We start from the raw sequence: 26,521 nt of genomic DNA on the forward strand, positions 1-26,521 counted from the left end.
CCCCCGCACCAACGTTGTAAAGCTGGTTTTCGACATGACAACTTGTACTTCTCATATGTGTTGTTCTTATGTTTGAAATCTGTTGCATTTTAGAGATTATCATTATCTTGAGGATTTGTGAAGGTGAGAGCAGGAATAAAATTAAATTATAGAGGTCTTTCCACCAATTTATTAGAAAATCATCTATTTACATTTTTTCAAATGTAATATTTTAAAATTATCCTACACAGAACATTTAATTAAACATTTTATAGTACTTCAGTTTAAATTCAGGACTTTGTCTTTGCTAGGCAAGTGTTCTTCCACTTGAGCCATTCTTCCTGATCCTTTTTACTTTATTTTTCAGATAGAGTATCATTCTTTTCAGGCCATGATCCTTCTACCTCTGCCTCCCACATACCTAGAATTACAGGGTGAACCACCATACTCAAGCTTGTTGTTTGAGATAAGGTCTTGTTCACTTTTTGCGGGGGCTAGCCTTGAACCACAATTCTGTTATATTCATCTACCAAGCAGTTGGAATTATAACCATGAGTCACTGTGCTTGGCTTAAATTTTTTTATCTTTGCCAACATAGCTTTACTCTTTAATTTTAGGTTTTCTGTGGATGCATTCTTCTTACTTTTTAATTTTTGTTAATATGTATTAATTACACATATTGTAGGATTCAATGTGCTATGTCCATGTGTACATACAGCATATTGTATGATCTCTCTTACATGTGGAAACTTAAAATGAAAGGTTACCTGAATTTTTTTTTTTTTTGGTCAGCCTGGGGCTTGAACTCTGGGCTTGGGCCCTGTCCCTGCGCTCTTCAGCTCAAGGCCAGCACTCAATTGCTTGAGCCACAGCGCCACTTCCGGTTTTGTAGTGTTTGTTTGTTTGTTTTTTTAATTGGAGATAAGAGTCTCATGGACTTTCCTTCCCCGGCTGGCTTTGAACCACAATCCTCAGATCTCAGCCTCCTGAGTAGCTAGGATTACAGGCATGAGCCACCAGTGCCCAGCTAAGTTACCTGAATTTTACCTTCAAGTAGAATCATAAATCCTAGTGATTTTGTGAAGGATGATAGTTGACGGGTAAGGATGGAACAAGGGGGATATGGTCCACCCCTTTATTTCTTTGTCTTGTCTAATTTTTCTGTGTGCAGCTACTGATACTGTATCGAATAAGAGTGATGTGAATGGACACTGGTTTCTTCTGAGAAATCTGCTCTTAGTCAGGTGAAGTGGCCCTTATATATGACTTAGGATTTTCTCTTGGAGTATTTTAAAATTATTTCTTTGTCCTGTACTTTTAACAGTGTGACTTTAATATATTATTATGAAGATTTATCTTTTGGAGGTTCTATAAACCTTGTGTATATAGATGTCTATGCCATTCCTAAAATCAGGGAACAGAGGTGATGCTGTGGCTCAAGTGGTAGAGCATTAATTAGCCTTGAGCACAAACACTCAGGAGCAGTGCCCCCATGCCAAATGCAAGCCTCCCAACCAGCAAAAGAAAAGAAAAAAAATCATGGATTTTCTGTACTTCTGTTTTGTGTGTGTGTGTGTGTATTTTTAAGTTCCTTGCCTTCTGATAGTTCACTGATGAAAATGTTTTAACAATTCCCAAAGATTTTGCATGCGTTCTTTATTCTGTCTTGTCTTATTCTGTCTGAATGGGAAGTTTCAACAGACCCATCTTTTGACTTAGATATTCTTTCTTCTACTTCATCTAGTCTGTTGTTGAGGCTTTCAGATTAAATTTTATTTAAATTATTGAGCTGTTGATATCCACAATTTCTGTTTGGTTCATTTTCAAAATCTTTTCTTTTTTAGATTTTTATTTTCTGCATTGTCTTTCTAATTTCAGTTATCTATATTCTCTTAGATTTCTGAGATTTTAAAAATCATTCTTCTGAATGATTTTTCATTCACTAGAAATTGATGCTAGAGAGTTGTGATCCTTTAAACATGTCATACTACTTTCCTTTTTTTCCTTTTTTCCTTATTTTCTCGTGTTCCTATATTACTTGTGTTATTATTATCTACCTCATGGATATGACTATCTCTTCTACATTTATGGAATGATCTTCATAGTAAGAAACTTTCTCCTGTAAATGTGTCTTGCCAAAGTTTGCTCTGTGACGTTAACTTTTTTTTCCAACTGGATACGTACTATATGTTCTCTTTAGCTTCTTTAGCTCTGATTTATGAGTATGAGCACAATGTATACCTTGTCAGAATTTAAGAGAACCATTGTCTCTGAAGGCCATGTAAGAGTTGGGAGGGACACGTTAGCAATTTAGGCAGGTGTGTTAGGCTACACATTGCATGCCTCCAGTGGATGTGTTGGCCTCTGTCAAGTGATGGGGATTTCTTCAGGGTAGGTTGATGGTAGCTGCATCATGTGAAGGGTCTCCAGCACTGGCTGCAGCAGTAGTCATAAGGAGCCTGAAAGCCAGGCACCAATGGCTCACACCTGTTGTAATCCTAGCTAATCAGGAGACTGAGATCTGAGGATCACGGTTCAAAGCCAGCTGAGGCAGAAGAGTCCATTAGGCTCTTATTTCCAATTAAGCACCAGAAAACCAGAAGTGGTGCTATAGCTCAAGAGGTAGGGTGCTCGCCTTGAGCTGAAGAGCTCAGGGACAGCACCCAGGCCCAGAATTCAAGCCCTACAACCGACCAAAAAAAAAAAAAAAGAGCCTAAAGTACTTTTCCTCCATCCAGATAGTGGTATGGACCCAGGTGCTTCATGGGGAGAGGCAGTACCAGAAACCACGGCATCCCCACTATGGCACTCAAATCTGGTCCTTACAGTAGTGCATGGTCAGATGAAGTGTGGAGCAGAAAGCAGTAGAAACAGCAGGAATTGGGGTGACCCTTTGGTGCTACTGGGAGTGCCTGTCCAGTGGCAGGTTACTTATACTGCACCCTATTAGCCTTGTGCACTTGAGGATAGAGTAGGCAACAGCCAATGTTGTTCTTTCATTTGTAATGCCCATCAGGGAGCAAGTAGAGGTGAGTAATGGTAGATACAGGCAAAATCCTCCTGTAGTCTTCCTTGACTGTTCACACACCAGGGGTAAGGGCCAAGGTTTTTCTCTTTCTTGACTCCTTAGCTGATAGGCTTGTTGGAGCTAGTGAGAACAGCATGTGCCTAGCGTCTGGTAGTTTTCTCTGGAATTTCTTGGAGGCTAGAGTAGCAACTGAAGCCCCCAGAATTGCTGAAAGCTGCCCCTACTCGTCTGTCTGGGCAAAGCATCAGTGGAACCACCTAATTCTTTCCTTACCCTGTTAATGGCAGGCAGCCATGCATAACCCTGTGGGGAGAGATGGTAGAAACAATAGAGTTGATTACTCTTTCCTGGCACTTACATGAATCTTCTTGGAATGAGCCAGCATCCTCATCCCAGAAGACAAAACCTAACAGGTTTGATCCGAATCACCCTACTGCCTTCCCCCACTCTCAATTCTGTTTGGTTTGTTAGGCGGCCCTCTGGTAGGCCAGTGCACTAGAATGTCTGTGAGGTCCCAGAGACAAGAATATGAAGGGGCTTCTGATCACTAGCTCAGACTGTATTCAGAAAACAGGCCTTCTCTATGTGGCTCCTGACTTTAAGCACTCCAAGGGGTTTACTGAGAGGTGATTGTAACATCCTTTCCAAAGCAAGGTGAGACTTCGGATTACTTGTCCAAATGGACTTCAAGCCTGTAAAGACTGAATCACTCAGTGGTGAGGACTGTCTGCATGTACACTGACAGAATTTGCTGTGACTCTCTTTGACTTTTACCCTATAAATGGAGACTCTTCCTCCCCTTCAGCTATGAAGCCTGGGTGCCAAGTACCTGAATATTTTGTTTCCTATTCTGTTGTCCTGGGTCTCTGAGCATTCCAAGGTTCCCGTTTCTCTCTGCTGATTTCCGGTATTCACACACACACACATACACACTTAAAAATGCAGCTATACACCTGCCTGGGTTTTCTTGGTAGAGGAGCAACCCACCAAACTATAAATTTTCATTCCACTAGTTTTTGTGACAGGGAGGGAGGAGTACTGGGATTTGTACACATGAGGTCTTCATGTGTACTCAGCCTGCTCACTCAGCTGGTGCTCTATCACTCGAGCCATTCCAGCCCGGCTTCTTACTGGTTATTTTAGAGATAAGAATCTCACAGACTTTTCTGCCACAGATGGCTTCCAACTGCGATCCTTTAGCTCTCAGCCTCCTGAATAGCTAGCATTATAAGTATCAATCACTAGCATTCAGCTTCATACAGTTTTAATTGATTCTTTAGCCCTACTCTATTTGCCTGCTAGGAGGTACTAGCATAAGAGGCCAAACAGGAAACAAAACACAAAAACACAGAAATAGCCATTCCTATTCAATTTGACATTTTTTTTGTCTGTCCATAGCAGTGTCTAGGGTTAAGATCTCTGTATTTCATACATAATACAGTTATTTTTCTGCTAGTAAAACTGTTCTCATTCTTACTTTAAAATAGTGATATATTTGATCTTGTAATAGTGGGCAAAAAACATTAGAACTTCCAGGTGCTTTAATGGCACAGTCTAGTCATCGTGTCAGGCTTTCTTTTTTTCTTTCCCAAGGTTTACCAACCTGTCTTATCAAGGTAGATGGCAGTATGGACCCAAAGAATAGGAACAATGTAAAAACAAGCCAACCACTCACCTATGAAGAGCATCATGAGATACAGCTTCAGCACATATGGGAAGTAGATGGATAAGTCAAAGGGCAGCTTGGCAGAGTAAGTGCTGAATGACTCAAAATATGGTAGTGACTGATAGATGGCAAATGCTGTTTAAAGAAAGAAAGTATCATAAGGACTCTCTCCTTAACTTGTCACAAGGAGGTATAGACCTATTTCCATAATGAAGAATATTTTGAGGTTGACAATGACAGGTTTGTGATGATTGCTGAATCCTTTAGTGAAAGCTGCTTTTTTGACCTCGAAATCTGCTAAATGACTAAGTTGGTGATGCTTTTCCAGCAGTGTGACTGACTGAATTTTTGTCCTTGGTATACATTATCATGCTGACATGGAAAGACTTTACATTGCTTCTTAAAATGATAACCGAAATACATCTGTCCCCTTTGCCACACACAACCCCCTTCGCCACAAACAGTGGTAACAAGCAAAAAATATGGAAAATGCTGCATATGTTCTTCTCTTACAGTTCATCACATTATACATTCCAAATTCTGCAAAGAAGAAACACCAGTATTGGTCAACATTTTCTCAACCTAACTAGCCTTGGAAACTCTTCCTCTTCCTTAGCTCCAGAAGTACAAAACAAAAATGCTCAGCGACTCCATGACTTCATGTCAGACAGAAAGATTTCTTTGGTGGCATTTCCTCAAAGTTATTTTTAGGATAATTTGGGTAAATGATACAGAAGAATGATTACTGTTTTATAATTTATTGTGAGTCTAAAATTATTACAAATCAGTTCTAAAACTGTTAGAACCTGGCTGGGTATGAGTGCCACTAGGCAAAACCTGACATCTAAGATTAATAAGGGCTGCACCTAAGTCTCTAACATTTTACGAGTTAATTTGTTGATTTTGGTGACTTATATGAACTTTATTTTAGTCATACATTTGTCCAATGGAAAACAGTTATTTAAATGAAATGTTATTATTGGAGTTATCAAAAGTTAAGTGGAAGCTGGGCACCAATGACTCTATAATTCTATAATGCCTATAATTCTAGCTACTCAGTAGGCTGAAATCTGAGGATCACAGTTTGAAGCCATCCCAGGCAAGAAAATCTATGAGACTGTCATCTCCAATGAACAACCAAAAAGCAAGAAATGGAGCTGTGGTTCCAATGATAGTTATATCCTTGACCAAAAAAAACCCTCAGGAACAGCACCCAAACCTTAAATTCAATCCCCAAGACTGCCCCCCAACACACACATGCATTAAGTGGGTTTTCTTAACTCCATATTTTTATGCTCTGAGACACTTTAAGTAATAGAAATAAAAGGTCAAATAAAAACTACTCATATTCTATCACCCAGAAATATTGACATTTTGTCATGTCATGCAGGCTAGAAAGTCTCTGTATATACTTTACTTTGTAATAAGAATGAATTTATGAACTTAATAAATGAAATATAAATATGAAAACCATACAAACCCATACTTTACTAGATAGAAGTTTAGAATAATGAAATAACAAGAACAGAAAGGTCTCCTTTGTACTTTTTCAACATTGTTTTTAGGAAGGGAATCAGTACTAATTTTACCCATTCCTTTATATAATCTTTATAAAATTTATAAGTACAATTTTAATCAACAAACCATAATGTATACATTTATGGGGCACAATGTGAAGTTTGAATATTTATATACAATGATGCACAATAATTAAACTAACATTTCTTCACAAAACTTTTTTGGGGGAGGGAGGTGGTACTGGGGTCTGAACCCAGAGCTTACACTTACAAGGCTAGCTCTCTGGAGCTATACCTTCATCTCTCCTGCCTTGTTTATTGTTAAGATAAAAGTCCCACTTTTGCCTGGACCACCTGGGCCAAAATACTTCTATTTTACTCTTTGTGCCATAGTTGGAATGCAAAGTGAACCACTATGCCTTTTCTGTTCAGATGAGCTTTTTGCCAAGGCCAACCTCAAGCTGTGACTCTCCTGATACATGAGCACTGGCTCCCAACACATCTCTTACTTTTTTGTAGTGAGACATTTGAAAGTTACTCTGTTAGCTATTTTGAACTACACCTTATTTACTAGTTAGTATAGCATATGTAATACATTATTATGTAGTATAATAGATCGCAAAAATGTCTTCATCAATAAATTCTAACTGAATTTGTATCATTTGCCAACACATTTTCCTTTATACATTGTCATATTTTCATATGATACAATGGTATAAAATTTATACATGTTTTATTGAGTAAGCAATTTCATTTTTAAAGAATGAACAATTTCTGGGGGGAGGATGGGAAGGGATTAGAAGGGGAAACAAAGGAGGAGGCTACAATGCTTGATAAGAAATGTACTCATGTTGCCCATATAATTGTAACCTCTCTGTACAGTATTTTCACAATAAAAAAAATAAAAGAATGAACAATTTCTTTTTGTTTTCAGAAGGTTATTCTCTAGGTTTCCTAGGTTATCCTGCCCCCAAATTGAATAATTATTTTGAAAATAAAATAAAATTTAAAATTCTGTCTAACACGATTTATTGTAAATTAAGCTCCTTTTCTCTGGTTGTTAGTAGATAGAACACATTTGGTTTTATTTTATATGCATCTTTATGTATTTTATGATTATTGGCAATGCTAACATCATTTATATGTTTCCTTATGTATCCCTCAGTTATACTAGCATGCTTTTTATTATTCTGTGACTTACATTTCAAAATCTTTAATTATGACTTCTACCAAGTTACCTATGTTCTGCTAAAGCCACTCCAGAAGGAAGCATGTATTCTCCATGAATCATCAAGTCCTTTGAAAGTAATGATTTCAATTACTTAATTTTAAGCCCTAGATTTCTACTTAAGAGGTAATTAGCCTACTTCATATCACAGTCAGTAAGGCATCTGGGTTTTATTGAGCATATGTACTGATGTATAAGAGAAAGGAAAGAAGTAAAGAAACATACTCTTATACCCTCATAAAGCTTAAAATCTAGTCATGAAAATGGACATAACCAAAAAAATCATACATGTGTCTAGTTACAGTTGAGATAGGACTTATAAAACAGTAATCCATGATGCTGTTCCAGACAGAATTAATTTTTTTGAGAAGTCAGAGAAAGCTTCCTCCCTCTGAAAGTGACAAATCAGAGTTGATCTAATTTATCATTTGGTAGAGGTAGGAAGCATAGGAGATGGTAAGTGAGAAGGAGATCCTAGCCAGACAGAACCAAGTTTCTATGCATTTTAATAAAAACATAGAATCTCTAAATATTAAATCCCTCTTTGGTGAGTAAACAGACTCAGATATGAAGTTACCCAAAATTCATAAATTAATGAAGTCAAGCATCAGAATTCTGATATCCTCATTTCTTATCTAATATTTTGTCTATTGTGCAGAACTGCTTTCCTTTTCAACTTTGCTTTTCAATGCTTTCCTTATTTGCAGCAAGAGGAAATAGGCCAGGAAAGATATAGTAAGTGAAAAAAGTAGCCGTTTAATCATCAAAAAACATTAACGGCTTATTATAACTAAATGGCTTTTGTCAGTCAGGAATATGACACAGCATTCTTACCTTCAGCAAGAACACACAGAGGGTAAATTGGCATCCACAGTGTTTGACTGAGCCATGTCAAGACAGCATAAGATGTTCCTATGACTGATAACATGCTGTAAGTGTACCTGGAAGGAGATAGGACATTTATAAACGTTTGCTTTGGATGTCTGAGAAATAGGAAAAGACAAAAACATATTACTATATAAAAGTAAATCTGGAAATGCGTGAGTTACATGCTTTATTTCATATAAGCTAAGCAAGAGAAGAGGTAAAATTGTTGCACAGAGGAAACCACGTCACTCTCTGGCTTATCCCATGAGGTGAATCATAGATGATTATACAACTGAACAGAGCAAAATTGTAACTCTGACCTGCTCCCAAAAGATTGTCCTTACAAGTTCCCTTAGTGACTTGCATTTCATTAAGAAGCCAAGCACATTTTATGCAGCAATAGCTAAGTTTCTTTTTGAAAGACAAACCTACTTATCAATATTTTAGCAATGAATTTCTAGAAATATGACTTCTAAATTCTTTCTTGCCATCCCTTTTTTAGCTGTAGTTGTACCAATTTGTGTGATTAATTAGAAGAACTGACTTTGGAAGGTGGGATGGGGTTAGTAGGTAGCTTTATGTCGACCAGTACAAAGTGGTAGACAAAGTATCTATGTCTTATTTGAGTAGGACAGAGTCCTTAGGCTGAGCACATCAGAATCACACAGATAGCTTGTTACAGCACAAATCGCTTTAACTTTGGGAACTCTCACCCCCAGAAGGTTGATTCAGTGAGCTTGATGCTGTGCTGAGAATTTTTATTACTAATACGCTCCAAGTGAGACTGACACCATGGCTGCAAACTGTACTTTGAGAACGCTGTGTATGGACAATATGTTCACATAGTAAAACAAGACAACAACTACTCAAATCTTGAAAAGATGCCTGGAGAAAAGTAAATCTAACAACCTAATTCTACTCCTCAGAGACAGGGGTCAATGCCAGTTCCTTATGTGTTCTTCCAAAACTGTTACTATATGGGTGTACCACTGAATATAATATATACTAACTGCATATTATATATGTGGTGAATTAGCTAACTTTTTCATTTTTACTAACTTAAGTAAAAATGATCTTGTTTTTCTCTCTCCTTTTATTAGAAAGACAAAAGAGAGTAAGAGCTTTTTCACATATGTTGAAAGATACTTTAGATGAAGTCTAATTTAGCTACGTTTCTTTTAGTGCTTGTGGTTTTGGTATCGTGGCTAAGAATATATTACCTAATCCAAAGCCATAAAAATTTGCAGCTATTATTTTCTCAAAAGTAAATGTCCAAATAAATGTTTATCTTTGGACTATTAGTTAAATTATGATCCACACTCATGATTATTATTGCTTTTGTAGGAAGTTTTGTTTGGGGTTTTTTTTAACTGTATTTTTTTTGTCTTTTTTGGTACTGGGGATCGAACCCAGGACGTTGCACTTGCTAGGCAAGCGCTTTGCCACTGAGCTACATCCCAGCCCTTGTAGGAAGTTTTGTAATTGAGAAGTATGAGTCCTCTAACAGTCTTACCAAGATTGTTCTGACTGTTCCTAGTACCTTGAGTTTCGATGTGAGTTTTCAGTTTCTTCATGGAAGCCAGCTGGGATTCTAATAGGCATTTCACTAAATCTATAGTTCAATTTCAGAGTATTATCACCTTAATAATACTAACTTCTCAATCAGTGTGGGAAATCTTTACATTTGTTAGGATCTTTAACTATTTTATGTTTTATAATTTCTATTATAGAAGTCATTCACATCTTTGGGTCAAAATATTTCTAAGTATATTGTTCTTGGGGTGTGATAATAAACAATTATTTTCTTAATTTCCTTTTAGATAGTTCTTTGCAAATGTATAGAAATACAACTGATTTTTTAAAAGTGATCTTGTATTCTACAACCTCATTAAAGTTGTAGAATATTTATTTTTTTAAGTATAAAATCATTTTGCTTGCTGGTAGAGAGTTTTACTTCTTTTGTCACAATCTGGATGCCTATATGCATTTCCAGTATAATACTGAGTAGAAATAAAAAGAATAAACATCTTTGCCTTGTTCCTTATCTTAGGAGAAAAGAATCATTTTGATTACTGTCATATTATCAGCTTTTCACAGATGCCTCTGATGGGTTAAGGAAATTCTATTTTCTATTTTTTTCCAGTAATTCTAGAGAAGGGTTGAGAAGATAATTGCACCTCCCATTGTACAGAAGAAAAATAATTTGAAAAACAGGAGCCCAAGAATTTTAATCCTAGGTATAAAAGAAATGAAAATACATGTACATACAAAAAGCTTCTGCATGGAGTTCCATAACCATAGTCCTATCACCAGGGGTATAAATAACTATCCATCAGCTGAGGAACAAAGTGTTACAGCAATACAATAAAATATTATTCAGTCACAAATGAAATACTAAAACACGCTACAACACTGAACAAACCTTGAAAATATATGCCGAGTAAAAGAACCAGTCATGAAAGATCACATATCAGATGATCCCATTTATTTGAAATATTCCAAAATGGTAAAAATCTGTACAGACACCATATGTTTGGCAGCAGGAGTTGGGGGAAGGAAGGAAATGCTGAGTGGCTGCTAATGGGTATGCAGTTTCTTTTAAGGGTGACAAAAACAGGTAATGGTTCTTCTCTGAATATATAAAACCTTACAAATTTTATATTTTAAAATGTAAATTATATCAATAACACTGTTGTATTTTTCTTTTTTCTTTTTGTCAGTCATAGGGCTTGAACTCTGGGCTTAGGCGCTGTCCCTGGGTTCTTCAGCTCAAGGCTAGCACTCCACTACTTGAGCCACAGTGCTACTTCTGATTTTCTGGTGGTTAACTTGAGATAAGAATCTCATAGACTTTGCTTCCTGGGCTGGCTTTAAACCACAATCCTCAGATCTCAGCCTCCTGAGTAACTAGGATTACAGATATGAGCCACCAGCACCCAGCTCAAAACTGTAGTATTTTAAACAGGCTGTGATTTGTCTAAATCATTTAGCAAGTAAGTACTTTACACCTAAACATAATCCCATGATACTTTGCTTACCATTTTCAAAGCAAATATCATTTGTTCTCTACTGAGTCTTTTGAGTTTATCTGAGACTGAATCAATACCAGAAACATCAGGCAGACCTACATTCTAGTATATTGGAAAGCTTTGGTCCCCAATGAGGCTCCCGTGTCTTGTAAATAGGAAGCCAGGGGCTATAAGAATCCATGAAGTTTGCTCTTTGTCCACAAAACTATTTTTAAAATGAGAAATAACTACTAAGTTACATGTAAAAAAGAATTATAGTCGTTTTAATTTAGCAAAAATTTCATTATAATTCTCTCTAGGGATTAACTCATTATTTAGACATGTTTAACCCAGCCAAGTTATTAAGAATGCAATAAATACAGAATTGACACAACCTTACTTTTAAAAATAGAGGACTTTGGTGACCTATTCACATCCAGATTTTTCTGGTAGGGGAGACAGTGCTTATTTGTGAAAGCCCAAGTAGCAGTAGGGACACTTCTGCAATGCAAGGTGTGAGTAGGAGGCCTGTCTCACACCATTGCTGGTAGAGACCAGGCACATGTCACTGCAAAGTACTAGCTATAGCAAGAATTCCCATGGGGACCACAAAAAGGCTTTTTAATTATTGAACCCACTGAGACTGCATACTAAAATGGATGTGAAGTACACCCCCCCAAACTCCTAGACATAAGTCTTATGTTTAAAATATTCTGGAACTCACAGAAACCAACTTTGTAAATCCTGACAATGATACAATAAAAGTCCTGCTTTGCTTATTAAAATAATGTGCAGTCGAGCAATGGTAAGGAATGCCTTTCATTAGCAAGCAGCTGTGAGGGTTATTCCAAGTTGGTATTATGCCAAGCCTTGTGCTGGAAACCTGAAGGCACTGATTTGCTCTTGTAAAACCATGGTAGGTTTTCATTATCTTTGATATGACTATTAAAAAAAGCACTAAAAATCCATTTCCATATCAAGATAAAATAATTTGAAAAGAGGTTATGTTTTTGAGTTTCATTCAGAGGAACCAAATGCAAGCATCTATTACTGGTTTCATTGCAATTTGGACTTGTTTTAAGAGATTATTTTTGCTTTCTTACCTAACCATATCCAACAGATTCCAAAAGATGAATAAAACACACACCACATATTTCTCTTGAATTTCCTCTTGACTGGTGATCACCCCAAAAAGGACAATTATTCTCTCTGTGAGCTAACAAAGAAACAACAAAGTTAAGATAAGCTGTTAGGCCATGTAGGTAATTCTGTAATTAAAAAAAAAAAAGGCAGACCTCTTTCTAACCTAGTCTTTTGCTGGAAATAAATACATTAAATTGTTAGCAATAACTATCCCTCAAGGAACTTGGTTATGAGTGAATTTAATTTCCTTTCTGTTTTTTTTGTACTTTACAAATTATATAACAAATAAAATGGTAACATGTTTTATCTAAGTCAGGATATTTCCTTTTTGAAACATACAAATGTTTCTGTTTCTGTTGGCAAGCTTGTATTTGAGTGTTATTGATGTTAGGTATTTAGTGTAACTCAAATGAGAAAAACATGGTGATGATATGTACAGTCACTATAAAATAAATAATAATAAAATCTATAGTAAAATCATGGCTGTCGCTCCAGAAAGGTTATCAGTGATGGGTAAAGTAATTAATAATCATAAATAGTAGAGTATATACTAGGAATGGGAACATAGGTAAAAGAAGAAATGTGTGATCCCTGATGACAGAATGCAGAGAGATTTATGAAGATAAGCAACACTTCACTTGAATCTTGAAATATGGAATGGGAGTTTGGCAAGTAGACTGGATATCAGAAAGAACATCCCTTTTGCCTGAGCCTGAGCAGAGGCAGAGGTCTGAAAATGCAGACCCCTTGAAGTGGAATAAGAGCCACTGAGAGGTTGGAGTGGAGGCTACAGAGAAGCCTGGAGCCTGAAGTTGTAGTATTTGGACTGGAATGTAAAGGGTTTTGAAAGACAGGCCAGGAAATTTCAATTTTATCCAATAGGTCATTATAGCTTCCCCCATCCAAGGGAGTAATATGATCTTCATCCTCATAAGCTAGTGGAAAATGAAAAGATTTTAACACATTCTTGGAATATATGCACTATGTTCTAAGTCAATAGCATCTATAAATCATTCATAATTCACATGTTTTTGGCTTAGCTTCAGTTATTAGCATCGTAAAGTACAGTTTCATATAGAAAATAGTCTATAATTTTGTGTATTTAATAGGGTATTTTAGTTTGTTCTCAATGATAAAAACGTACTTGAAATTGAAGGTACACACTAGTGGTAAAGAAAAATATAAAGGAATTTCTATGAAGTTTTCAACAGTGTCTTCATTTTTAAAGCTGATTAAGAAGAAAATGCTGGGATAATCTATGACAAAATCCTAGTCTATGTGTGTTGAAAAATCCAAGATTTGCCAACAGTGGACCACATGACTAGAAATGCATGTGTAAAAGCTATATCAAGCATGCTCGTGACTACAGAGGTGAGTCAAAAGGGCCCTTGCACGGCTAAGGGGAATCAAGACATGATTCAAACCTTAGTCAATTTTACAGACTCTATCTACAGAGCTGTTTTTCTTTGGTCAGTTCTTGACAGATCTTAATGATATTTACATAAGGACTTCTACCAAACAAGCCACAGCAGCTCCATTTCAGGCTTTTTGGTGTTGAATTGGAGACAAGAGTCTCATGGACTTTCCTGCCCAGGCTGGCTTTGAACCACCATCTTCCGATCCCAGCCTTTTGAGTGACTAGGATTACAAGCATCAGCCACTGGTACCTGGCTAAGACAGCTCTTAATAAAATGATTTGTAGGATCCTTTCCAGACAAATAAGGAATTTGGAAACCAGAGAATTCAACTGGTGTGTCCAAACTATTGGTAGACATGTATCCTAATTCTCGTTTTCTGGAAAACAGGGAGAACATTTAAAGGATACCTTTTAAATGATGAGGACAGAGGGGGAAAAATCTAATAGAGCATGATGAAACTCACTCTGATGAAAGTCAGTAACCGAGGGTCTGTGGCATGTTGATGATGGAATCCTAGTTGTACAGAAATTATCAATTGCCATGCCCCAAACAGTACACTTTCTCACATATGTATGAAGGCTCCTGCCTATCAAATGTCAACCTTATTGATTAGCTATACAAAAGTTATTTAACTGACTTGACCATTCAGTGGCAATTCAACAAGGAAACAGGTATAGATAGATAAAAGTCAATATCTATTGCTTGCTTTCTGCTGATGTCCAAGCATACACCACTTTATTGCTTCTCCATAAATACCCTGAAGAGAAGGTGCTGTTACTCCTTAAGTGCCTTTCACAAAAGCATTCATTTTAGTAAGTAAAAGTGACCTTCTTCCATGAATAGAATCAACCTTTAAAGCAATGATTCTAAATCCTTTATTCATTAAGACTTTTTCACCTTTGTTACTTTGTGAACTAAGCCAAACCTAACATCAAAATGACAGTCTATTCTTTTTTCTTTCTTTTTTCTTTTTTTTTGGTCGGTCTTGGGTCCTGAACTCTGGGCCTGGGTGCTATCCCTCAGCTCTTCAGCTTAAGGCTAGTGCTCTACCATTTGAGCCACAGTGCCACTTCCAGTTTTTTGGTGGTTTATTGGAGATAAGAGTCTCACAGACTTTCGTGCCTAGGCTGGCTTTGAACCACCATCCTCAAATCTCAGCTTCTTGAGTAGCTAGGAAGACAGACGTGTGCCACCATGCCCAGCTGACAGTCAGTCTATTCTTTAGCAGATCTTCTCTTTAAAAATTAAGACCTTAAAACAAGAGCCTCTCTAAAATTCTAAACACAAAATAAATTTTGATGAAAAGACTTCTAAATTTTATTTTCACAATAATTTTATCGATCATTTAAAGCTTTACATTTGGAAAAGCTAAGCTGTTTGTCATTTTAACAAATTATATAAGAATATGACTTTTACTAGTGAATGGTCTTATAATATTTAGTGTAACAGAATAAATATGGTGATGATATGTACAGTCACTATAAAATAAAAATACTTTTATATTAAATGTAGGAATTCTAAACTCAAGAACTGTATACATCAAATGCAAAAATGGGGGAAAATGTCTAAAAATTTTACCTAGAGTGAATTATATGCACAATTTTTATTCTCAAGAACCTTCAAAATTTGGAGAATATTACAATTCTACACTAATCATTTTTTTTCTCAAAGATACAAGTCTATTTTCAACCCAAATTTTAGCAGAAAAATGTATGTGGTTTTATGGAAAATCAGGAGATTTAGTCCAGGAATGAAAATAAGCACTTGCTCCCCAGTGTAAGGCCCCAAGTTCAACCTAAAGGACTTCCAGAAATAAAATAATGCAAATTAAAGTGATGCCTAGCTATTTTCTTAAACTGGTATACAACACACTCCTTTGGGAAGTCCTTCATATTTGTTCCTTTAAGAGTTGTTACTGTGAAATCTTTGCAGTGATTTTTAGTTGGCAGGTATCTCTTTCTCCTCATCAGAATAGGAGGTGATACCGATATTGATAAATAGAAAATGGCTCATGAAATTTATCTTGTAAATGGAATTTTGTGGACACAATTATTTAGAGGTAATAATTTTTAGTATTTTGATTTATAGGTTTAAAAATCTTTATAGATGTATAAATTAATACATATGCAGCAGCATTTGTGGTGATACTGAAGGAGGAGGTGGAGTTGAGCCATTTTAATTCAGTTATAAACAGGATCTTTGCATTGGAAGCACTTCTCAAAAGATGGCATAAACTATACTCCAGATGGAGTATTCTAAGAGTTGCCTACAGAGTGTTTCAATCTGATATGGAACAACATTAGTTTTAGCTTCTTTTCTCTCTCCTGGAAGTGAAACATCCTAAATATCTTAAATGAATTTTTTGGGGGGGTCCGGTCATGGGGCCTGAACTCTGGGCCTGGGCCCTGTCTCTCAGCTCTTCAGCTCAAGGCTAGTGCTCTACCACTTGAGCCACAGTGCCACTTCCGGCTTTTTTTCTTTTTTTGCTTATGTGGTGCTGAGGAATTGAACCCAGGACCTCAGGCATGCAAGGCAAGCATGAGCCACCTTCCCAGCCCCCTTATATGAATTTTTTTAAAAATTTCTTCTGTAGGCTTCTGAACATATGAAGTCTGAACAAAGCTATTCAAAAATCAATATTTCAGAAACAGTAATATTTCCATTTTCTAGGAATTACCATTTTGTAAGAAAACAAATCGATTAAAATAAACGAGTTTCCCCATTTAACATCTTTTATTAAGGTAATAAAAACAAATGATTTGGGTGAAGAGGGTTAAAAAGATACTTAGTTTTGATTTATGTTATTTTTAAATACATATATTTTAGATGGTTTTTTAACTTCCTCATTTAGAAACTTTACAATACCCAGAGATTATTATATTTATTTACATAATGTAATTAGCATGTAATTACCTCCAGGGATAGAAATCTACAATTAACCATTTGTGTAATAATTTTGTCTTACTCCCATAAGTGTAAAAGAACAATTATCTACTTAATGTTAAAGGAGTATTGTTCTATATTTGTTTGTTTCTTCCTTTATTGTTTAAGCAGTTGTGCCTAATTTTAAAAATTCATGGTATTTTTCTTGGTGTCAAAGTTGTGGATGTAAAACATTTGATAATGCACACAACAATGCACAAATACCTATTTTTACAACACTCGTGTTGCTATATGTGATATTCATTGCATGTAACTAGCTAATCCATTCTTACTGAAAGTTGGAATTATTTATCTTGTTATTTTGGAAGACTAGTCTCAAAAAAATAGCTTAGCCATCTCCTCTAGGTAATATCAAAATAACATTGCAATTGTGTGGACATGATTTTGGCCTCCTGAAAGCATCTGGACACTATCCATTTTTCAAGATACAGCTTGCAGTCGGCTGTGATTATGGTGTAAGTAATTCAGCTGCTCTTCTAGCTATATTTCTTCATTTCAAAATGGGGAAACTGAAAAACCAAAATGATTACACAACCTGAAAGTTTTGTTTCATTATTTTAAAGCAGAGGCCTCAGGGTCACCTCAAAGTCAAGGAATTCTAATTGTCCACAGAATTCAAAGGAAGGAGACAGAAAATGAAACTTTAGACATGATATATTTTGAAAGATTTTGCAACACCACTTCTATTTAGAGAACCATAAATGATAATAAATGAATAAAAGCAATATAAGAAAGATAAAAAACCTGAAGTAAAGGAGATTAATGAGGAAGCAAAAAAATACATCAAAAACTAATAACATATCAGCCTTAAATTAGAATGGAAATTGTTCTCTCTAATGTCATGATCTCTCTTGGTATCCCTATGAAAGACTGAAGATTTAAAAATTATCTGTGCCCCATTAACTGTAGTAGTCTTTGAATAAAAATTGTCAATATATATTCACAATATTTTTTTCAAATCAGGATGGGTTATTTAACTTCAAGCACATTTCCATAAGTCATTAGAAATTTAAGCAAATACTCTATCCTGAATCTCCAAGTACTGAGGTGTGTGTTTCATAATGATTTCTATTATTAAGCAAACCAAGGTAATTTTGTAAACCATAAAATATGTCTATACTTTCTAAGGATATTCCAAGTACTCATTAGTTTTCTTCCAAACTTAGACTATTCTTACTGGGTGCATTTTAACAATATATATGATTAAACTAGCAATAACTAAACTATGCAATGATTAACACCACTTTTAATTTTGAAAATTCCCTCATCATGAAACTAGTATTAACTAATTTATACCTCCCTCAAAAAAGTCCTTAAAATATACCAGAAGAAAACATGAGTTACATTTTGGGTGGTTATCATACTCCAAGTGAAATAATTCCATTTGATAGAATATAACTTTCTTTTAACCTGGCTTGTTAATTCTGTTTTCTGAGATTAGTATTATGGGATGGTGATATTATATATGTAAAGTTAATTAAATAGGCAGGAAGAGAAGTTTATTTCAGCTGCTGTCCATGCATGGTGGGGACGATGGCTGAAGGGGCAGCCAATGTCCCTCCTGGGTTTAAGTAGGGCTGGGGCGGAGAGAAGATGCAGCCAGATGTGGGAAAGGTGTGGCCACACTAGATGCTGATGTGGCGTCAGAGCCTGGGATCCTCCCAAAGTCCTATGGGGGGCTTGGGGTGGGGGTGGGGAGTCCAGGATATGACCTCACAGCAAGGGAGGAACTGCCTCCAGGTGTGTTGGTTACCTAGGTAACGGAGGTTACTGGGGGAAACTTAACCAAGAGGAAGAGGGGAGGCTATCTGCATGGGGCCTGCACTTCCAGAGTGGACCTTACAATATGCATTTTGGTTGTTTCAAAGTACAATCATCCTTTTAAGTCAGAAATACTAATAAATCTCATTCTCAAATTATATGCTGCTCCTTTTATTCTGTTTTTTTTTTTAAAGGAAAATTCCACCTGGGCCTTAGCTAAATAACTACTACAATATTACTATATTATACTTTATTGACCTGATCTTTAGTTTACCCTTGATATTTCAATATCTTCATCCTAATAGAAGGTCCCCAATTGCACAGTTGAGATTTCAACACGGAAACTTCAGTTCCTACAGACTATTCTACCAAATAGCTGTAAAATATACATTCTTCTCGGTAGCCCATACAAAGTAGATATTGGATATAAAGCAAGCTTTAACAAATATTAATATATAGGATAATATGTATATTACCAGCCAACAAATAAAACTAGAAAAAAATCACAGCTAATATTCAAAAAACATGAATCTAGGAAAATGCTTGATAAGTTTCCAATGAAATAAGGCATTTCTAGAATCAAATGAAAATGAAAACCTAATGTACCAGAAGTTTTGAAGTGTAGCAAAGGCAGTAATATAAGCATGGTTATATTTATGAACACATATTAATCACAGAGATCCAAATCAATAAGCCAAAGATGTACCTTGAGCTCTTATTAGAACAAGCCAAAGCCTAACTTCATATGCAAAAAAATAGTAAAGTTCAGAGAATAACTCAATGGAACAGAGACTATAAAAAAAAACAAAGAATCTAACTTGGTTCTGTAAAAAAATAAATAAGATTGATAAATATTTAGCCACACTAAGCAAAAGAAGGAGGGAAAAGTTAATTAGAGGTAGAAAGGAGGATTTTAGAACAAATACCAATGAAATTCTGAATATCATTTGCCACTACTTTGAAAACTTACATTTGAAAAAACTGAAAAGTCTAGATGAATAAATTTCTAGACACATATGACTGACCTAAATTGACTTGAGAGGATATAAACTACTTAAAATTATAAAGAGGTATGAGACTGCAGCAATAACAATGAGCTTCCCTACAAACAGAAGTCTATTAATTCATAGCTTTTCTGTCAAAATCTACAAGATCTCAAAAAGAAGACATAAGATCAACACTCTCAAACTAGTCCACATAAATAGAAAGGAAGGAATTCTACCAAACTTACTGTATAAACCAAATAAGGACACTACAATGAGAGAAAATTATACACCAATTTTCTTGATGAACATCATTGCAAAAAATTCTCAAATTAATACAACAACATATAAACAAGATCACACACCATGATTTAATTGGTTTCATTCTAGAGATAAAATGATGATTCTACATTCACAACTATAAACAGAAGAAAAAAAGAACAATAATCAAATGATCTTCTCAGTAGAGGCAAAATAAAATCCTTGGACAAAATATAATATATCTTTATAATAAAGCCTCTGAAGAAAATGGGAAAGAAATATATTTCAGTATAATAAAGGTGATACATGACAAAATGATCATTATATAATATACATGCACACAATGGGATATTCATCTATAAAGAAGAATGAAATGTCATTTGTAAAAATAAATGGATAGAATTGGAAATCACCATATTAAATAAGATGAGCAAAGTTCAGAAAGGAAAATATCACATTTTCACTCATCTTCAGAATCTACATTATATACATATATGTGTGTGTGTGTGTGTGTGTGTGTGTGTGTGTGTGTACATATATAACATGATTACAAAAATGCTCTGGAGGAGAAATCAGAGGATGAAAAGAGCCAGAAAGGAGAAAGTAACACAGTGAAACCTTTGAAAAACTGTTCAAAAGATGGGGGAAAGAGCCAGTGATTTAAAAATTAACACAGGTGAAATTGAATGAAGTACATTGTAAGCAAGTTGGTAATAGCACAATGAAAACATTTTGTACAATTATTTTTAGTGGAAATAATATCCCATAATTATTTTTAGTATTTATAATGCTGAAGTTTTACTGGGTTCCTTAGGATTTACTGCTCTTTGAATATTTTAAACTTTCATGATTTTTCTTCTGCTGGTCCTGGGGCTTGAACTCATGGCCTGGACTTTGTCCCCAAGGTTAGTGCTCTACCACTTGAGCCACAGCACTACTTCCCAGTTTTTTTCTGAGTAGTTTATCAAAGATAAGAGTCTTACAGACTTTCCTACTGGGGTAGCTTTGAACTGTGATCCTCAGATCTCATCCTCCTGAGTAGCTACGATTATACATGTGGTGCCACCGGTGCCCAGCTCCTTTCATGGTATTTTAAGCAAATTTTATTAGAAGTATCTATGCTAATACTCATTACACAAAAATGTCTGTTGTATGTTTACATACTATGTTTGTTGTAAGTGCTCAAGATATGATAATTTAATAAATTTATAATGCAAATTTGTCAAATTTATCTACTTTTTTAATTTATTTTAGAGATAACTAAAGTTTTGATCATGAGATATTTATTCCTAATCCTGGAGATTTTAAACATGGGTTCAGGTAATTCTCTAATCCTTTTTTTCCCTTAAGAAGAATGCCATTTAAAACTTTTTCTTGTCTTAAGAAACTGTGTTCTCTATTGAGTCTCTACAACTTTCAATCTTCTTGCAATCTGCCTTTTAAAAAAGAATACTGTCTCCAAACACTGGTGGCTGATGCCTATATCCCAGCTATTCAGGAGGCTGAAATCTGAAAATCGTGGTTTGAAGTCAGCCCAGGCAGAAAAGTCCACTAGATTCTAATATCCAACTAACCACCAAAAAGGCAGAAGTGAAGCTATGAGTCAAATGATAGCAGTCCAGTCTTAAGCAAAATAGCTGAGGGACAGTACCCAGGCCCCAAGTTCAAGTTCCAGGACTGGAGTGTATGCACGCAAATGCACACCCACCCACACACACACACACACACACACACACACACATGCGTATGTGCACGTGCAAATACTGGCATGGTAGAGGCAACAAATAACAGCAGTGTTGAATAACATCAGTGGGTACATGTACTATATTCCTACTCAATCCAAGAATTCATCCCACCCATGTCCTCAGCCACTCCATAGGGCATATGGTATTACCAGTTTCTGAATGATTAGTCACCTTGCTTCAACTCATACAGAAAGTATAGGTAAAACTGGAAATTGAGTCTGGTTGTATGTGACCCCAATTTTATGCTTAGATACTACACTAGATAACTATAAATGATCTCTCCCTTTTATTTTAATTCAGCCAAAGAGGTAGAATGAACAAGAAATGGCTGAGGCGTATTCTATGCTCTAGATGAAGAAAAAAGCAACTTTGGGGGATTCATTTTTTAAAATCATCTACCCTTTGCCAAATATGGTATGATGTATGTTCTGTCCTTTTTCTAGCAATTGCCCTCTGGTTATGGAGGTCTATATTCCACAGAGGTCAGTACAAGAGCCAAGAATCAAACTCTAGTCTGAATCTTATGTCTTTCTAGAGTCTTATAATCCCTGATGACAAATTGAAGGTAGCAAGTGGAATGAAATCTCCTTCTGCAATAGGATAAATGCAGTGCATAGATCATCAAACACCACTGCCTCAGATATTTCCAGTTGGCGCTTCTTATTGCAATGTCATAGAATCAAGTAATCCTTCCATGGAATGTATTTTAATGCCATGAAATCAAGAAAATCTGTAAGTTAAGACATATAATATTATAGCATAATGATAATTTGACCAAAACCTACCTGCAGAAACCTTGGGAGTAGATGGTCTGATTCAATGCCAACATATATGTGCAGCAACTCCAAGACAGAAATGGATTGGCAAATTCTCATGACAAGTCCAATAGCATAAAAAGTGTCAACCATTGAATCTATGAACATAGATGTAAAAAGTGAAAACTAGATCACATCACAAATCTAGGCAACTACTAAATTATTAAGAATGCAACAGAATGTACAAAAGCATTTTCTACTGTAGTACAATTTAATTGGTTTTCTTCCAAAAGGAAGTAAAAACTTACATAGGTTTTGCAGCCTAAATGTATTTAAGTATGTATTCCCAATATATAGTATTATAATGCATTTCTCATATTAAAGCAATCAGGCAGAATGTAAACCATTTGAAGTGGAAATAGGTCAGAGGTGAGATTGAAGAAGCCACTCTGTGCACAACTTTTCCATTGACAAGAAAATGACAAAGAAGAGGAAAAAATATGATTTCACAGAAGTGTTATGGAAATGGCATTACTAACAGCATGATATCCAGTACTAAAAGTACCTACTCCTTGGTTCTTATGCATATGTGGCTAGTGCTCTTTGGATTTGTGTTAAACACTAAACTTGGGCCTTTCAGCAGGACTTTTGGAATGTTGTACAAAACATGCAACTGAAATACTGCCCTTAGAAGTACACTAAAATCCAAGGAAAAAAATACTCCTCTAAGACGGTGTTTGTTACTTTCATGTTGAAATAAAATTCTACCATATTTAGAAACTTCTAGGAATGGTTTTGCTGTCTTCACAGCCTTGCTATCGTCCTGTGACAATAAATGGTCAAGCACAAGGCTTCCTTCTCAGCAGTTCTATAAGACTGATATTGTTTCCACTGTGCGCTTCTCAGAGCTGATTCCTGACAAGAGACACAGTACATACTCTCCATCTATGCCCTGCATCTGCTATTGCAGAGCACCATCAGTTACACAGTACTGACAGAGCACAAGTGTCACAAGCTCAGGGGTGTAGATTGCTACTGAACTACCTACTAAGTCATGTACTGACTTAAAATATGCTGAATCTTACTTAGGTATGCTCCGTTTCCCTTTTCCATATGAATCCATATGGAAAGGAAAGGCAACATCAGACAGTTCTTGACTTGGGATGCATTGTAAATGATTCGCAACATGCCCACCCTGCCTCAGCTAATTTCCAAAGCCTAGAAATAGTGACTTTCATTTCCCCCTACAACTGCAAAGAACTTTTCCTGTTGCCTCTGTTTTCCTCTGTTAGAAATTTCTCAAGCTCATAGTTGAAATTCAAGCCGAAGGTTTTATCTTTGAGGTTACTAACAAATGCAAGAGTGTCTCTGTAAATTTGGAGCAACAAAGACAAGTCTAAAATAATTTCTGACACCTCCAAGGCAGATTAATTTCCTTATGACACAGAAGTTTGAACTGCTGAGAATAGCGTGGTGTTTTTTTTTTTTTCTAGGTTTGTTTTTAGCTGAAAACAGCAGTTGCTCAAATTGTTGAGTCACCCAACAGTTGTAAACTGTGATGACACTTACTCATGTGGGGGTAGAAGAAGAAGAGAATGTTGTTTTGACAGTCATTTAGTGATTCATGCTTTAAAATTTGAAACAGCATTTTTACTTTACAGGAAAGCTAATGACCGAAGCCATCCATGCCAACTTCACGTACGTAATTAATCATCTACAAAGTGTACCATGTATACATTGTTTTGTAAGGGCATCGAACAGAATCTGGGGGCTTGTAAAGTTTGTCACTCACTTACTAGTAGGCTGCAGTTACCCTAAATCTGGAGAATAAAACCCCCTGGAACCCTGAGAGAGGGTTCTGCACACACACACACACACACACACACACACACACTGTAATGCAGGAAATTACAGATACCCTCAAAATGCAGCATGTTTGCTAGGGGTTTGTGCAGAACCAAAAAGGGGTAGGGAAATGGCACAACCTCATAGACACATTTATGTTTTCAGAACAAACTGTTTGCTCAGGGAAAAGCCCCGTCTTTCCCCCTTATCCTACCTTCTCCCCCATCCATAAAAGTGTTGGCTCTACAATAAAAGAGAACTCTGGCAGCTAAGAAGCATTGTGACTATTCAGGAAACTTTATAAAAACTTAAAATTAATAGAAGCAAGCCTAGAGGAAATCAAGGATTAAAAACTGAAAAGCAAAGCTTATTTTGGAGTTTTACCTTTTCCAAATGAAAAGAATCTGACTGTCATATTTGTCAATATCCATGAGTGCCCACAGAACTGGATTAAGTAATAGATGAAGAGATAGGCACTCTTCCTATACCTGGAAATACAAAAAATGCCATTAAATACTTCTTTCATAATTATCCTTTCAATGTTGTCCATATGTCCTTTATTGTACTGGCCGACATGAGCAAGCAAAAGGAAATGATTCTGTATCATCTTTTATTTGGTTTTCCCCAAAACAGATTTTGAAGCAACAGGTAGCACACACTACCTGCTAAAGTGAATATGCTGTTTGCATAAAATCAAATATGGTTCTTTCTTAAATGTCCATTTTCATCTTTAATAAAACTCTAAGCGAGGTGCCAGCACTTCACACTTTTAATCCTAGCTACTCAACAGGCTGAGATCTGAAAATCATGGTTCAAAGTCAGGCAGGGCAGGGCTGGGAAGGTGGCTCAGTGGTAGAGCGCTTGCCTTGCATGCTCGAGGCCCTGGGTTCGATTCCTCAGCACCACATAAGCAAAAAGAAAAAAGCCGGAAGTGGCGCTGTGGCTCAAGTGGTAGAGTGCTAGCCTTGAGCTGAAGAGCTGAGGGACAACGCCCAGGCCCAGAGTTCAGGCCCAGGACGGGACCACCCCCAAAAAAATATTAAAAGTCAGGCAGGGCAGCAAAGTGTGGACAACTCTTATCTTCAATTAACCACCAAAAAAAAAAAAAAAAGATGGAAGTAGAGCTGTGTACCAGGTGGTAGAGCACTAGCGCTGACAACAGTGCCCAGCCAATACCCACAAGGAAGGAGTGGAGGGCGAGGGGGGAGGGGGGTAGGGGGAAGGCAGGGAACCTTGCTCATCTAACTGAAATGATAGTTTTGATTATTTTGTAGGGGAAACAGGGGTTCAAAGGGATTAGTGAACTTAATATGTGTTCCAGTAACTCAGCCTGCTGCGTGTAAAGGCTGAGAAAGAAGTGGTTGATATTTATGAGAGTGAAGTCATGACAGCCCTGATCCCAAATAGTGCATAACGCAGCGCGTGGCCACACCTGGCATTCTGTGATGGGGTTACTCTCTCTCACATTTTGCAAGGGAAGCCCAGTGCCTCTCCTTAGATGCACGTAGAAAGCAGTCGAGTCGCCCAGCTCCCCGCCCCCTCTAAAACGGGAAGTCAAGCCGAGTGTTAAAGATGGGTTGCGGAGTGAGTATGCTTGGGGAGATGACGAAGACGAGAGTGACAGCTGCGGTGTTTTGGAGAAATTCAGAAAAAGCGTTGTGTAAAGTGCTCCCCGCAGCTTCCACAGGATGGCAGGTTGGCCCTGTGGGTCTGAAGACGCTTCTCCTCCCAGTGGGTGATGTGACACGGGGTGGGGGAGCTCTGCTGTGGAGCAGACGCCCCCGGGGTGGGTAAGCAGAAGGCTTCTTAGGGTCACCCAACAGATTCCATGAACTGCTCGCGGGTCAGCGAGAGGAGACAGTCCCTCCACGTCGTGGACTCTGCAGGCTCGGCGGCGCACACAGGCGTGCGCACAGCGCCGGGGCGGCGCGGAGCGCTCGGGTCCCCGCGCCCGGGCAGGAGGGACTGACAGAGCGCGCGCACGCGGGGAAGCAGTGGCCGACCAGCCGCAGGCACTTCCCACTTCCTCATCCCCAAAATAGTTGGGGTGGGGGTGGGGGGACGGCCGGAGGGGCGAACAGGAACTTTCTTCCTCGGGTTACAGACAAAAGCAGAGCACTGCGCACCTGTTAGAAGCTCTAGGGCGTGCCGAGCGCAGGGCTGGACGGCGCGCCCCCCACCCACCCACCCCCGGGGTGCCTGCTTGTTATTTGGGGATCCCGACCCCCCTTCACCCCCGAAGGCTCAGCTCCCGCCCCCTTCCGCTCGGGCCTCAGAGGAACGAGCGCCCTACCTGGGCTGCAGCCAGGCGGGCAGCACCAAGGGTCCCATGGGCCGCGGGGACCTCCGGCGCGTCCGGGCCGCCGCGGGGCTG

The 26,521-nt window shown here is 37.3% G+C and overlaps 1 protein-coding gene across 2 annotated transcripts in view; it reads right to left on the bottom strand.

Moving 5' to 3' along the window:
* Hacd4 (3-hydroxyacyl-CoA dehydratase 4) overlaps positions 1–26,521 on the bottom strand; it is a 27,292-nt gene extending 771 nt beyond the window's left edge. The window contains exons 1-6 of one of the 2 annotated variants that reach the window (XM_013020778.1): positions 26,441–26,521; positions 24,532–24,635; positions 22,333–22,460; positions 12,397–12,509; positions 8,253–8,359; positions 4,683–4,808 (exon numbers count right to left, since the gene is read on the bottom strand). In XM_013020778.1, coding sequence (XP_012876232.1) covers positions 4,683–4,808; positions 8,253–8,359; positions 12,397–12,509; positions 22,333–22,460; positions 24,532–24,635; positions 26,441–26,478 — 616 coding nt within the window. In that variant the 5' untranslated portion in view covers positions 26,479–26,521. The remainder of the gene's footprint in view (positions 1–4,682; positions 4,809–8,252; positions 8,360–12,396; positions 12,510–22,332; positions 22,461–24,531; positions 24,636–26,440) is intronic. The other variant, XM_013020779.1, reaches the window with a different exon arrangement.

The sequence above is a fragment of the Dipodomys ordii genome, unplaced genomic scaffold (assembly GCF_000151885.1).
Source record: "Dipodomys ordii isolate 6190 unplaced genomic scaffold, Dord_2.0 Scaffold53, whole genome shotgun sequence".
Taxonomy (NCBI): domain Eukaryota; kingdom Metazoa; phylum Chordata; class Mammalia; order Rodentia; family Heteromyidae; genus Dipodomys; species Dipodomys ordii.